The sequence below is a fragment of the Neodiprion pinetum genome, chromosome 3, assembly GCF_021155775.2.
Source record: "Neodiprion pinetum isolate iyNeoPine1 chromosome 3, iyNeoPine1.2, whole genome shotgun sequence".
NCBI lineage: Eukaryota > Metazoa > Arthropoda > Insecta > Hymenoptera > Diprionidae > Neodiprion > Neodiprion pinetum.
Genome location: NC_060234.1, coordinates 17,641,431 through 17,658,161, shown reverse-complemented (window position 1 = coordinate 17,658,161; position 16,731 = coordinate 17,641,431). Strand labels below are relative to the sequence as shown.

General features: G+C 39.6%; 1 protein-coding gene across 4 annotated transcripts in view; it reads left to right on the top strand.

The window, feature by feature from the left end:
* Positions 1-16,369, top strand: part of LOC124213602 (diphthine methyltransferase) — a 93,203-nt gene extending 76,834 nt beyond the window's left edge. For all 4 annotated transcript variants that reach the window (XM_069134202.1, XM_046615054.1, XM_046615055.1 and 1 more), the window contains one exon: positions 15,995-16,369. In XM_069134202.1, the coding sequence (XP_068990303.1) occupies positions 15,995-16,364 (370 nt within the window). In that variant the 3' untranslated portion in view covers positions 16,365-16,369. The remainder of the gene's footprint in view (positions 1-15,994) is intronic.
* Positions 16,370-16,731: the final 362 nt, after the last annotated feature.

The following is a 16,731-nucleotide window of genomic DNA, read 5'->3' as shown; positions in this document are numbered from 1 at the left end:
TACAGCTCTCTTTCATATTGGGTATCGAATTCAATGTCAGGAACTCGACGAGTCTGAGAACACAGTTTTTCTCTGACGATAACGCGGTTGCGGGAAAATTTTGTGCCTCTAGCACGAAGGATGTGCTCAACAGTGTCACCGTCAATGATTGTACGATGAACAATGCTTGCTCATGTGGTACTCGTCTTTTTATAGATGTATGCTGAGAAATTTGAGGTATAAGTAGCCGCAAATCACGTATCATATTCCTGATACGTATTATGATTGTATTTTACGCTACCAACCCCGAGATACTTCATTAAATCCCTAAGTGGTTGGAAATCGTCGAAACTATCGAAATTCACAACATGATCGTCACTTTTCTTGTACACAATGCAATGTGTCCCTGACCGTTTTTATCATTAAGATTAATAATTGCAGATTCTCGCATTTTTCGCCTTGATTGCGATAGATGATTCCGCATAAACACGCCACGAAAATGTGAAATTTTCGCATTTTTAGCATATTTGCGTAAAACAATATCCGTGAAAGCTCGGTGTGATAGCTTTGTTCGTTTTTTGCCTGCCGTAAATACAGACCCATGCTGCTCCGGTAGGGGCTCAGGTATAATTCCTTGTGCAACCGCCTTCACTGTTGCATTGTGCTGTTTGTTTTCGTTTAAGTGGAGTTTGTTGGTGCTAGCCTCGTTGACTGTTCTAACTATACCCGCAGCACCAGCCGCTGGAGCCCCAGTAGCGCTTAGACCAGCCAGAATTTGCATGCGGAGCGGAAGGATGGTCCCAATTTTATCAGGTATACGCGAGTTTATTACAGTATAAAGCGAGGCACACGGATATTCTTCCCTGCCTGACGCGCGGCCGCACGGGCACCTGCCAACCTCGATTCGACAGCTTTATGACCCGGTCACATGGAGGCCTTCGCAGCTCTGGATGGATTTAAGATTTATTGTCTTCTTCCGCTTTTTACTCTTCCTAACCGTTGTGGATTTCTTCTTCGTACCCGCTCCAAGTTGTGACAGCTTCACCGCTAAACCCATTCCGAGTTTAGATTTATCTTTTATGGTGCTGTTGACGCCCCAGGCTACCACTTCTTACTCACACTAGTGTTCTTAGCCAGGACGCGATCCACAAATTCTCAGCGAGCACTTCGTTCGCCAGATTTGTCGCTACGATATCTTGATTCTGCGTATGCAATGTCGTGGACTTTACATGCAGCGTCCAGTGGATTGATACCCGGATCACCACGAGCCAACCTCTTGGTCAATTTCTTTTCCGCTCCGCAATACTGATACCCAGGCACGTGCAATTCAACCGCGAGATGATTGATGATTTTAGTTAGCAAACCTCCGCCGCGTCTCTTGGGTGTGCATGTCTTCATAGTTGAGTAACAACTAACGAGAGTCGCATAAAAGGTTGAATTTATATGCGCTCATCTTAGTTCTCGTTGTCACGTTAACCAAGCATCATGAGATTTCAATATCAGACGGATGAACTGTCTGTCGATAATTTCAATAAATTGGTTCAGCGAGGAAAGAGGAAGATAAAAAAATGTCACGAAAAATTGCTACCAATTACCGTGCACGACAATGCAAACTTATTGATGCTATTTCGGTAGGATGAAATGAATGTGAAACATATCTAAAATGATCACGTAAACACCGACATGACAATTTTAGGACTCATGCTTCGAATGCTGGAATGACGGTAATTATAGTTTTTCCGTAATTGACAAGGATAGTGAAATCAACGGCGGAAGATACAGGAAGGGGTTTACTGCTTTATAAGCATAAACTAACGCAAACTTGTACAGTTTCATTGCGAAAACTAGGTTGCTAACATGGAGAGTACCAAGATTCGTAAGCATAGCGATACGTTGAGTGAAATATCGAAAGCATGCGCTGCCATACGTCCGAAGCATGCGCTGCCATACGTCCGAAGCATGAGGTGATTAAGTTGAACAAAGACACGACTGAGCAGTATGGGAGAAGTATTTAAGTCCTTAGAAACACCGTTGCAAGAATTGATGGATACTTCGAAGCAGCAACAGCAGCAACATAAACTATGGAGAAAATATTGCGCAAACGTGGGAATCAGCTGTATATGAAGTGGTTGGGGTTTGACAGTTCACACAATAGTCAGATAAATAAACCAGACATGTAACATGATTTTTATGTATTTTCAGAATTACAATAAAAGATTTTGTACACACATGAGTCATATTCATTACTATTGTATTGTATTGTAGTTAGACGGGGGTAACTGGGCGCTCAGTCCTGCTGGACCATTCTGCCTGGGCCCGTTGGCGCACTCTAGATGTAGGAAACGACGTGAGGCCGGCCAGCTTGGCGAATTGAAGCAGCCTGCTCACCCCTATTTCCTCAATTTCTTCCTTGCCGGTGTAGCTAGCTCCAAGGGCCTGTTTACGCCGTCCCTCGAGCTCACCATACCGGGTGATGAGGTGGAGGGGAGTCTTCTGCTCTTCCCCGCATCTGGGGCACAGGGATTCTGTTCTAAGCCCCAAGTGTACGAGGTGCCTGCCCGTGTACCGGCGACCGGTAATGAGACCCATCGCGGTTCTCAGCTCGGTCCTGTTTAGATTGATGAATGTCGCTGCTAGTACGTGCAATGGTTCCTGGAATAGGGCCCTAGTATGATCCACGCCCGGTGCTCTGCCCCAGAGTTCCGCAAAGCGAGTCTCCGTCCATTGTCAAGATAGGCATTTTACGTACCCTGGAGATAGGCCAGCGAGGTAGTCCTCATCGCTTGTTCGGGAGAGGCTCCTTCTCTGGCTAGGTTGTGTGCCAGCTCGTTGTCTTGGATGCCACTATGTCCTGGCACCCATATAAAGCTTATGCGGTTATTCTTTGCCAGCCGCGATAGAAGAGTGATGCAGTCCCAAGTCAGCACTGACCTTAAGACGTATGCGTCCAGGTGTTCAAGTGCCGTCCGACTGTAACTGCAGATGTCTATGTGTTTCCCTTTGTAGCCGTTACTCAGGATATGCCTGGCACAGGTCATCAAGGGAAAACATTTCAGCTTGTAGCACCGAGGCCGTGGGCCCAGGGCGAGCAAAGTGCTTGTTCTTGGTCCCCCTCACCAGAAGCCGGCCCCGGTGCCCATCTCATTTTTAGACCCGTCTGTGTACCATCCATTACTATAAAAATTATAATAATAATAACAATAATATACAATTTTCCCATACGATTAATACACATTTTACTCTAAATGAAATTCCCCCCCAAACATTTTTAGCATGCTTATAATCGGCGTCTGAAATATTTGTATCGCAGAGGTGTGAGTAGAAATGCTTCTCTGCGTGTAATTGCGTTTCATAGAGTTTCCCCCAACAATCGACGTATTCATGGGGAAAAACGCCTTTGCGGGTTATGAAACTGAACTTTGTAGGATTATTATAAAATTTACGCGTTGTGAGTTTATCTGCATCGTCAAAATATGACAAAAGTTCATCGATACTGCTAGCCATAAATTGAAATGGATAGATTAATCTCAAACGCATCATTCTTCCATCAACTCGCTTTGTGAAGGATATATATTCTTCCTTATTTGTGGGTAGCAGTGTAAATAGTGCGAATCGTGATCAGATAAATTGTAAAAAACTATTGGAATTGTATGCGTCTCTCTCAAATTCAGAATACATCGATTATGAGCAGGACCGCGATATTTACCTGTGAAGTGACAGTGATCGAGACAGTTTTTCTCCTCAGGGGTGAATAGCTTTTCGCGAATATAGCAATTTTTTGCGCGCATGTAAGAATCGCGTTGCACTTGGGTAAGAGACTCCATCGGAATTATATTTTGATGCGTGACTCTACTTGAATTGATAAATCTTTAATCTACTGCATGAATCAATCCATGCAATCAGCGCCGCGTTTACTATGGAACTCTGATAAAGTCTCATCGTATGCGCAATGTACATACTTAGTATCCTACACTGTGCGGGACATGCTTTCAAAATTCATGTGTTCTACGGTTTGAGGCATGATTTTGGAATTCACCACCGGTACGGACTTTAATATACATTCGAGATCGGCATAAACGACAAATGGGACGGTGCGCTTGTTTTGATAATTTTAAAATGCTAAATCTTTAGACTCGGGAAATTCCATACGCACTTTATTTAACATAATACAATCTTGCCGATGGCTGTCGTAGGCGTGTTTCACGGCAAAGTGACACAAACAACTGTCGCATAAAAACAGGTGGCCATTGGAATCACACAATTGCTTGCTCACCAATCGTGAGAAATCTTTAATCCAAGCAAAGTGAAATCTTGGTGTGAACTCGCGCGTCATATAATTTCTGAGGCAATCATTACTTTGAAGCTTCAGAAGATGAATCGTGTTAATGTTTACAATATGCAAACTTTTACTTAAATAAATTGGCACGTTGACGCTGTCTTCTGATTTTGCATGGTGTGAAAAAGTTTGAGACTTTATCCCGTATACATTAATTCGCAAATTATTCAATCTCTCAAACTTTTTCACGGCGTGCAGAGTAGCAGGGAATTTAATACCTGTACAGTCCAACTCGGAAATATACCGACGATGTGGTGAGTCCTCTCAGCGTGGGTGTTGACTGGGTGAAGGGCTGTAGTGATGGACCAGAGAAGACATCTTTCACAGCCTTCTGCAGCCTTCTGCAGCTGAATATCCTTGGGCAGCTCAACGAACGTTGAAAGCCCCGCAGCGATAGGCTGGTACTGGTTGGTGTTGACGGTAGTATTGAGGATCTCGATTATGCTCCACCATGAATCGCGTTTTTCAAAATCTTCAACCTTCACAAGCAGATCATTCCGTGCGCATGTACACTAATCGTCTGTATATCGCTCGAGGGGAGGATTGTTGCGTTGGGGGTGTTGAAGCTTTCAATTTTTTTTGCAATCACATCGAGCTTTGTGTTTTCAAATTTGCACGATAATGTGAGGTTAACTTTCCCATTTCCCTCCTTGCGCAGTACCATCCTCAATCACTCAACAATGACCCGCTGGGCATCGTTCAGAAAGGCCGCCAAACTCTTGTGGTACAGATTTGTGACAACCCCTGTTCGGATCCGGTTGGCAAAAGTACTATCGACATCATCCGTCTGTATATCCGCAGGACTGCTGATATTACCACCCGTCACTAGAGCTTGCTGCTGCTGCTGCTGCTGCTGCCGTAGCTGTTGCTGGATCTTCCGTCACACAGGATTGCACGAGTGAGATTGTGTGTTGAATCTGTAGTTTCGTACCCACGCTCGTTCTCAGACGCATGGAAACATCACACAGCAATTAAAGATTTTGCATTCCAACGTCAATCGAATGTTCGAAGATATCGTCATTCTCTCACTCAGGATGTAGCTCGCTCAACAAATTGTATGTATTATCCATCATCTTGACGAGGTTCGAGTATGCTTCGGCGGCCATCATTTTAACGATGATGTCGATATATTTCGAACTTTCAACCTGCAAAACGTTTGACTTGCACGTATCGTGTAATACTGAGAAGTCTGCATCGGATGTGCTGATCGTGAGAATTTAGGTGTGGGGGATGGGGGTCCAAGTTTTCTGCCACCTTTCGAAAAAGAATAAACAAAATTATGACAAACACGTTTGAGTCTGCACACCCCCAACCCTAATCAGCGTAGGACCATGTCACGGGAAAAATCGGCTAGCGAAAAGCAGGTAGTGAGCGATATCTGACGTGAAAAAAATTTGCTATTCTTGATTCTTGGCCGAGTGATTCATGTTCATACCATTTGAGGAAAAGTCACATCCGCATAATCTAGAGTTAACAACTAACCATTCAGAGAAATTCGAACCCTCAAACACGTGCTTATAGACCAATGTTCACGCTAGTTAATGGCACTTGGCTGGAAACGAAGCAATGGGGAAGTGTAAGGATGTTTTGAAGAATAAATCTATGAATTACATAAAATTCACAATTACTCATCATGTATTTTACCGCAAATAAGATTTATAATATTTTTACATTTTCCCTCAAATAAATTTATATTACAAGAACGTGTGAAAGCTATAAAGATATATGTATAGTTGTGTTAGATTCTATTTTTCCAAGTATGTGAATAATTTCATTGAATACTTCATTTTAATTTTATGCACAAGCCGGGATATAATTGTAATAAATTCTATTTTCTAGATAGGTAAATAATTTTATTTAATATTCCTCACTAATTCTACGTATAAGTCGGGATATAATTGTAATAAATTCTATTATCTAGATAAGCAAATAATTTTATTGAATCTTTCAGTTTAATTCTATGTATAAACCAGGATATAATCGTAATAATTGTAATGAATTCTATTGGTATTTATGTACATATTGCGGGTATTTTTTAGGCAGACGGTTGCCTTCAGGACAGTTTTTTACCAGAGGGTTTGTTCCATCCGCTATATCACCATCAGGTTCTTGTGTACAATGCAGGAGGCATCTGCGGCAACTGGCAATGTTGTCGTCCATTTCCATATTCTCCCGCAGTTTATCCCATACACCACTGACAATGTTTGATGCAAACATGTATATGAATTCTTTTGGCAATGAAGCGATATCCTCAGACCTCATTGCCCTTAAACCGCCCTATTCTTGGTACAAACGGAAGGATTTCTCCAAAGAGCCGGTACACTTCTTCAAATACCAACTCTTCAGCCGCTGCGCGTTTTCAAAGGCGCAGTTGTATGTCGGGACGTATTCAGGGTTGTCATCATACCAAATCGATCGTTCCCCCGCATGCTTCCAGATACAATCCGATGGGAAGTATCCATGGTTTAAGTCATGCCAGGGTGCAGCTTCCATACATTTAAATTTTTTCGGTGCAGGGGTGTGATGTGCAAATCTTTCATATTAATGCCCCTCGTTGTACGATCGAGGATCTCCCTCAGCCATGCTTTTTTCTCCTCCCGTTTGACGTATACGTAACACGCATTTCTCACCTTTTTTCTCACAATCTTCGATACATCCTTCTGAGATTTATTGCCAGCATTCCATGGTATTCCATGGTGATTGAGTGTTAACCAAGCATTAGTGGTTCCACATTCAAGCGGTAAGTTAGCCAAATCACAGGGTGGCTTGATAAAGATGTAAACCAAGCCCCGTCTGTTTTGCGTTGATGACTGCGACTTCATTTCGTACAAGCTTCTTGCCATGGCTGATGAAACATTGCACATCTAGGATCATCACCACGTTGAAGAGGGATGTTGCGCTCGATTTTTCTCAAATACTGAAGGTAGAAGACTGGCTATTCAGCCTCCCGCACCTGCTTTTATCTCGTTGCGGATGAATTTCGTAGAAGTGGAGGGGATGACATAGATTATTTATGGTACATAACTGCATGACAATTCAAACCAGTTGAATTCCTCACCATGGCATTTCAATTGCAAATGATTTTCCTTAGCTATATTACACATTTCGGCCAGCTGATGAGAATCTTCTTGTAGAACCCTCGCGATTCTCGGTGGCAAGAAGACGTTGTATTTTCCCTTGATCGTTGCCAGAACGCGTACCCCGTATTTCGTTTTGACCAGTCTTAGCCCAGTGACGTCTTACATCTCCCCAATTTCGAGTTCCGACATCTTTTTGGTCGGCAAATTCTCTAGGCGGCTGACGTGGTTGACTTTTGTCAGACCCATCGTGTTTCGATGAGAGTTCCTTCTTTCACAAGTAAGAACAGTTCACAACGTGAAGAGACGATCAGAACAGAGTGACCATCGAAATAAGCTCGCGTGTTACATACCACCCATCCCTACTCCGATTTTCCACCGGACAAGTCTCGACATGCATTTTGTGGGAATATTTTTTTACAAACCTACTCCACAGGTCTTCGTATGCATTTCGTGTGAACAATGTTTACGATCTGTTCAAAGCATTCAACCGTTATTTTGAAACGTTCTATTTCACCCACTACCACCTCCACCTAATAAAAAGTAACGTCCCGGTACTTGGACCAGCCAAATCGGTCCACTAAAAAAAACCGAACGGGAGATTTTCTAACTTTTTTTATTACTAATATATTACCACAATACTAAATTTATCACCCCTACTAGTTCAACGTAATCGTCTTGTGGCGTAGCATTGGTCGAAGCTGCACCAGTCATATCATAACTTACCTAAATTTCACACCATCAAGGTGTACCCTACGTCATAATTTTTTACGCGTTTATTACTTTTTGAGGATATCAACCAAACATAACGAATCCTAACCCATAATGAGGTAAACATTATATATTCATATTTCCTTTTCCTTATTCCATGGATAAATCATCTTTTAGGCTAAGAACTGACCGAAATTGATTGCATTCGACGTTTTGTCGCATCTGCAGGCATACAGTTATGTGCCCTGAAGCTTTTTCAGGCATTAGGGGTCCAGTAGGATGTAGTATTAAAAAAACGTGCCCGACAACGTCCGTTTTCACCGAATTCCGTCAACTTCTCACCCGACTGATATTTTTTACCCACCTCTTACAATCTTTTAAGTTTTGAAAACCAAAGCAACTGTTTGCCAAGAGTACTCAGTTATGCCGGGAAGCATTTTTGCACGTTTGAAGTGCAGTTGGTTGTGGTAATAAAATGACTAACCCCAATAACATCCGTTTTCACCCGATTCCGTCGACATCTCGCGCGACTGATATATTTTACCCACCTATGGAGATCTTTCAAGTTTTAAAACCCAAAGCACCTTTTTCGTAGCAATATGTAGTTGTATTGGAAAGCATTCTTGAACGTTTTGGGTTTAGTGGATTGTAGTAATAAAATGACGCTTTTCTCAAAAACTTCCGATTACACCTAATTCCGTCGAGACCATGTTTTAATCAAGAATTTAAGAAACGAAATTAAATCAAATAGAGCTACCAACAAAAACTTTTTTCCCAATGTTTCGATTGTTCAAAAAATTGTTATAAACAAACGCATTGTTTATGACATCATCAAAAATTCATTCTTGACAATCGCATCGTCGGTAAACACAATGATTTCCAGGAAAAAAACCCTTCCTCCAAACAATTTCCCTATAATTTAAAAACGCGTTTTTGAATTAACAATTTTTTTATATTTTTGATATTTGAACATTTTCATCTGTCAAATTCTTGATTGAAACATGGTCTCGAAGAAATCGGGTGAAAATAGATGTTATTAGGGTCAATCATTTTATTACCGCTACCCTCTGCACCCCAAACGTGCGAAAATGATTCCCGACACAACTACATACTTCTAGGTAAAAGGTGCTTTGGTTTTTGAAACTTGAGAAATCTCCATAGGTGAGTGAATATATCAGTCGCGCGAGATGTCGACGGAATTGGGTGAAAATGAATGTTTTTGGGGTCAGTCATTTTATTACCACACCCCACTGCAGCCCAAACGTCCGAAAATGCATCCCGATACAACTACTTACTCCCAGACAAAAGGTGCTCTGGTTTTTGAAACTTGAAAGATCCTAAGAGGTGGGTAAAAATTATTAGTCGCGCGAAATGTCAACGGAATTCGGTGAAAACGGACATTGTCGGGGCATGTTTGTTTATTACCGCATCCTACTGCACCCCTAATGTCTGAAAATGCTTCAGGGCATAAATGTATGTCTGCAGGTGTGAATAAACGTCGAATGTAATCTATTTCGGTCAGTTCTCAGCCTGAAAGATGATTTATACATAGAATTAGGGAATAAGGGTTGTTTACCCCCTTATGGGTTAATATTCCTTATGTTAGGTTGACATCCTCAAAAAGTCATGAAAAAGTAAAAAATGTTGACCTTGGGTACACCTTGATGGTGTTAAATATAGGTAATTTACGATATTGCTGGTGCAACTTTGACCAATGCTACGCCACAAGACGATTACGCTGAACTGGTAGGGGTAATAAATTTAGTGTTGCAGTAATAATTTAGTAATAAAACGTAAGAAAATCTCCCGTTTGATTTTTTTTTAGTGGACTGATTTGTCTGGTGCAGCTACCAGGACGTTAAAAAGTAGCTATCTTGCGGTGGACATTGGAAACAAATCAAAGTCGATCGATCGAACATCGGTTAATCTATGAAGGGGGCGCTACCTGTGACAACACCTGCGGTAACACTTTTGCCAGTAACACCGACTGTCGGTAAGACTGGAGATAACACCATCTTGCCGTGGGTATTGGGCGCACAACAGACCTGATCGGTAAAAAAGTGACTAGTGGTGCCATCTGGATTGATGTTCTTATAGGTAGGACTTCCGTCGGTAAAATGTTTGCCATCTAACAGCAAAAATTCGAAATGTCTGCTCATCTGACGGCAAAAATTAAAAAATAGTTGCTCATCTGACAATACTAAAATCTCGTTATTGAACTGTGTCAGTGAAATCGAGCAAAAACACCGGTGGCGCTACCTATGATAACGCTCCTGTCTATAACACCACCGTAGGTAAGGCTTACCATCGCGGGGTAACATACTGACTGTCGGTACGGAAGGAATCGGGGATGATCTTGTCGGTATGCCGCTACTGTGTCCCAGAATTATCGTATTATATTTACTAGCCTTCTTCAGTAACCTCAAACCAACTGTTACAATTAAGTATCTCGCAAATGCGATAATCCCTACTATCGATTTCAATAGGTTTCTCTATGCTTTTGAGTGTCCAATTTAGCTTACCTGGTTTAGCGCAATTATTATCATTTATGACACTTGTGTCTAGAGTTAGGTAAAATTATGCTCTAACGACTGTAATCGAAATATAAAACAGTTTCACGATTGTATCTAAAATACAAAATACTGCGTAATATACCCATAAATTGAGCAATCGGGTTACAAATTACCGCGAATGCATGCAATTGTTTCACGTTTAATAAAAGATATATATACAGGTGTCCGGCCGAAAATAGAAAAATGAAGTCCAATTACATGAATAAATTCAATCAATTCAACTCAAAAAAATATGGTGTCATTCAAATTCCTAGTTATTTCCTCGTCGATTCAATGTGGGTCTGGAGTAGCAAGTAACGTTGAAACTGTTGAGATCAATGCTAGTGATGGCCACTTATCTGAGAATAATCGATGTATCGATTAATCGATTTCAACAAAATAATCGGACACGGCTCGATTAAATTGTAAAAATTAATCAATTTGGTAAATTTCTGCGTGTAGTCTTAATATCAGAAGAGATATTTCGATAATTCATAGTCTTATGCAAAATATTTTTAAGTTTGATAAATTTTGAGTAATTGATACTTAAATCACATACATCGATACTGTATTGCATCGTTCGTGTGAGTAAACAAGCGGCTCCAGACCCACATTGAATCGACGAGGAAATAACTAGGAATTTGAATGACACCATATTTTTTTGAGTTGAATTGATTGAATTTATTCATGTAATTGGACTTCATTTTTCTATTCCAAATAATAATAATTATTTTTCCTCAAATTCAGATAGATTTATTAAATTGAAATTGCTTCATTTGAATTCAGGTATTTGGGAATTTCCTTCTTCTCGATTTAAAATTACTTTTTTATTTGAATTTAATTATTTTTCTCTTCAAACACAAAATTTTGGCACGAATCTAAAGTAATTCAAAGTAACTTGACTTATTACAACTCTTCCTAATTCAGTTATATCTCAAATAATTCTCATGATTTCAGTAATCATTTTTAGTGATTCAGTGAATTCTCATTTATTCAGTTATTTTGTGTTAACTCAGGTGAATCGTAATTGATTTACAAACCTATTGACACGTCAATTCAGCGAGTTATTTTTCCCTCGCATTATTGAAAAATCGGATGTCAACGATGAATTTAAAGCTAGTGGAAAAATTATGTTGCAAAGACACAAAAAATGTTCGGAAAGCATAATTCAGATTGATTGAATGACTAATTATGAACCCTAACGGCATATCAATCATCTAAAATCTCTAGTTTTATGCATACATCGATGATTGGAAGTGTTTTATAACATTAAATCTTAAATCCGCTGATTTATTTCGAGATTTATTTTTATTTTCACTCGTGTATGTGTGTTTCGTAGTATTGTGGAGCTGGGCATTCGCTTATTTTCACACACACGAGTGTGCGTCCGTGGGTGTGCGGCCGGCAGCGTGTGCCGCGGCAACAATACCGAGGTCAGCGCTCGAGAAGGGGTACAACAGCGAGTGAGGGGAGGTGCCGATATTTACTTTGTAACCGAATAATAATAATTCACCCAGACGAACAAAACAGCAATTTCCGTGGCGGCAAATCCAGATGAAATGGTGCACTCTGATTGGCCTAACGCTATCGCTTATAATTCAAAAACTATGCGTCGGACGAGCTTCCGGTAAAGAAATTCTCGGTTGCATTTCAGTCAGGTATCACGCTGGCTGGTCCGTGTCCCTCAATTTAGGGACACCCTGTATATATATCGACCAGAAAGTTGCAAAAATATGTTGTCATTCTTAACCGGGGATGTCTAATTTTTTTCATTAGGGAATCATCCTAGTGTGATGGGTCGAAAAATAGATGATTTTCGTAATTTTCTACCGATGGTCAAGATACGATAATAAGTCAAATCAAAGCACTCATGAAGAACAGAAAATGAATTTTTTAACTTCTTTTTTACATTTTTTCAAACGATTGAAAATGTCACCGAATAAAAAGTAGTCCCGAAGGTGTACAAGGTTGTGGGCGTAAATATTATCTGAAGCAAAATTCGTAAAAGATCATTAATTATGCTGAATGTTCCTATCCTCCTATGGACGATTTTTTTAGCAAAATGGCGGTGGTTTGAAAAAAATTATCCAATTTCGCCTATATTTTGTACTCTTTTTCGTTAAAAAAATATGAAGATTTTTAAAAGAAAAGCTTTCATAGTAAGATAAAGAATGGCGTGCAGAATGTTGGGCCCAAATTTGATGGATAGCTTAAGACGTCTTCAACACACGCACAATTTTTACGTAAACTAAGCGTAGCAGACAAATGTTACCAAAGAAAACTTGTCCATGCGTTGGCACTAGTGGTGTGCGCGTAGCTCGGCACTTTCGTGAGATATGACCAGATCCCTTAATAATACAGAAATTATTATTTAAACTTATTTTTGACATGACTTCATTAAATAAACAAGTGTATACAAAAATACTTGGGATCCTAGCAAAAAACGAATATTTTGCATGATATCTATAAATTTCAGTTAGCGCGATTTGTTAGATAGTTTTGTATTACGAATGATTTACGCCGATTTTCGGCACACTTTAACGGAGAAGACATTTTTCTTAAGTGACAAGCCAAAAATTCATACAAAATAGAAAAACTTTTGCAAGTAAACTATTTTCATAGGTCACCTAGATTTGGAGCTACATGGATCTGGAACGTAATTATGAGGCTAAAGTTAGTAACGTTGACGTAACATCAGAGAAAACATCATTATTACTCAATTTTAGAATGGCTTTGAAGGAGTTGGCTTTTCAAAAGAAGATCCTATGTTGTTTGTTATGGTTTACTAAATTTCAGAGATAGCCAAGGGCGTGGAGTAACAATTTTTCTTAAAGATGCATCGTTAAGACAACTTCACTAACTTTATCCACACAAGTAATTAAATTGCTGAAATCCGATCTTTCGCACGGGTGCCATGGGAACACATTAGATCCGAAAAATCGAAAAAAAAATCATGGTTAAATCTTTCGATACGTATTTGAATCACATGAAATAGCAAAAAAATAGAGAGAGATCGGGTGAATCGGTCGTTTGATTTGATATGGAAAGCTGGAACATGTATACTACGTGTTTTTATCAATGAATCTAGGTTCTCAGTGTCTTAGATCCAAATGAAAAAACTGTCAATTATTTGCGGTCCAGGCCCTTTGAGGAGGGCCCTCCTTAGAAGTTACACATGGTAACGAATTTGGTTATCTTACCGGGGACCGAACACCGTTCATACGAATGCTAGCATATCGACGCGACGACACAAACGGCATCACGCAACAGAGATGCCGGCACATCGACGTAAGGACGTAGTGACGCAGACATACCGCCAGGCAGAGGAACATCGCTGACGCGTTCACGATGACAATACCACAGAAATCATTTAACCCAGGCAGGATTCCAATGGACAGCTAACAGATCTGTTGCATAACGCCCCACTGACTCGTTATTTACAAAACTCTGTTGAAGAACAAATCCTGCGCATAGCGCCAGGCTGACTCATTATTACCTGAAGAGGTGATGCTTATTTCGAGAGTTCACTCTCTAACGTAAGTTCAGCTTAGCAAAATCTTAGCAAAGCGCCTAGTTCTATACAATCACATTCAGATGCAGGTAATGAGAAAAAGTGGCTAATGTGCCTCAATGTAAAAGAAAGATGATAGAAGAGTTTAGAAAACCATGTAGAATCATAACACTGCAGGAGCATAACCAGCTAATTACGTGAAAATTATTATTTGAATTATTCTTTTGTTCCAATTAATAAGTAGGCAAGTAGCACTAAGAACATTTGTTATCGCATAAATTCGGGCATGAGTTCCACCTTTTGTAATTCTTCATTTTTAAACTAAGCCAGATTGCTACCGGATTGTAACACAGGGAACTAACCAACCCTCTTCCGAATCTGAACAGAGCTCTTTTTCAAATAAATTTAATGTAACTCAATTATCACCTGAATAAGGACAGGAAACTCACGGGCACGGCGTTTTGCCAAGGCAACCTGCCGTGAAAAACCCGTGAACGTGACAATATATATTATAATATAGATATAAGTTATACATAAAATAATATATATAACCAAAGGAAAGGAAAGAGTTTTGACAATCAAATACTCGCATCAATTACGAGAAAATATAAAAAAAAGTCGTCATAGAATTCCAACATGGGAAAAGACATCAGGAAAGGATTTGCCATGAAAAGGATTAAGAAAGAGACTGATTGTAGTGATGTGTAAAATTGTTAGTGATAATAGTAGCGTTAATCTTAGATCTGACATTAACAATTTAAGTAATTTCATAATTTGATTTTGAATAAGACTAGTAGATAATTTCTTCAATGGTAAGCGACCTAACTATTATGACTTGTTAGATTTGTTAACGCCATGACAGTGATACCATGCTTTTAGGGGTTATGAGTTGCCACTCTCTTATGCGCACTGCTCAGGTGACCACTTGTTCCCGGCTTCTGCACGACCAAGTTTCGATCCCGCTTTTTTACAGATTTAATTGTACTCGCGATTAGCAAATCTAATTAATATGTTTCCCAAGAAGCCAGATAAAGCATAAGCATACTCTCACGGTTTTTTTATTGCAAGTAGTATTAGTTTTCCTTCTTTTTGTAGTGCAGTGTTCTTTTGAAACAGCTCCTAACCTTGTTTGCCGTTACAGATTGATTCCCTTTTGCTGTTTTTTTAACTTGACTATTCTTAAATTCTTTTTCTACTTACCTGATAGCTTTTTCCATTTAGGAATTCTATGATGATTTTTTCGATACTTTCTTATAATTGATGTCAGTATTTGATTGTAAAATTGTGTGTGTGTGTATATGTGTTATAATCTGTATACTTATATCTATACAATATACATGTAGTTTCTGCGGAGGACCCCTCTTATAGGGCCGAAACGTCAAGTAATGGACAGTTTTTTCATTTGGACTTAAGATATCAAGAATCTACACTCATATATGTATATAAGGGCGGCTAGGTGGCCTAGTGGAGTAAGGCTCCGGTAAAGCATCGCTAGATACCAGGTTCGATTCCTGGCTCCGTCGTTAATTTTTCGAATTTACCAGTAGTTCAAAAATTATATACGATTCACAAAATGAATATTGCCTCGTGATTAATATTAATGTTGATGATGCATATCCGCATTTCAATATTAGACGGTCATTGACTGTCTTACGAGCTTCGCACCAAGAAGCGTAAGATACCAAAATGTAAACACTTACAGACATTCTTACAAATTTGTGTCTCGAAGAGGAAGAACACTTTCTATATTCACTCATATATGTAGGTTGGATAAGGTCGGAGAGAAAATGCATTATTGTTCTAATCAATATCTATTTTGTACTTGCAGCTACGACGAAATCTTGAGATTATGGGATGTGCGAAAATTGCGTAATCCAGTTTCCGAGCTGAATCTCAACGGTGGTATCTGGCGTTTGAAATGGGAACCCAAGCATCATACATGTTTGTTGGCTGCATGTATGTATGGCGGGTTCAAGATAATCGATTGTCTTGATAAAGGAGCACCTAATGTTATCGCCCAATACACGGAACATGAAAGCATATCTTATGGCAGCGATTGGTCATCTTTGAGCAGTAGTGAAATTAAACGTCTGGGGATTGCGGATTGTACTATAGATACAAGAGTGCTGATTGGAACATGCTCATTTTACGATCACACGTTGAAATTGAGCAGTGTTGACTTGAATAAACAAGAGTGAATAAACCCAATGGTTCCATTATTATCCTTCCTTTCGTATCGTCTTTCTCAACCAGGGACGCTATCAAAGAAGATTCGATGTATAAGTAAACAATCAGCTCATTATTAGTCTATCATTGGGCTAATCCTGACACAGGGTCGACTGACGGTGGGTGAAGTTTTTGGATCAGTGGCAGTGGTCCAAACTGGTTTTTACTGGTATGCAATTTTCTTTTTTTTTTTTCTTCTTTTTTAAAGTGAACAATTTGACAGCAATCGACTAATAAACTATAAATCACCCAAAAGCATTACCTTTATTATGTGACTTCTAAAAAACTGAATTCCTGATACATTATATGATATTATAAATAGCAATTTTTTGAGTTTAT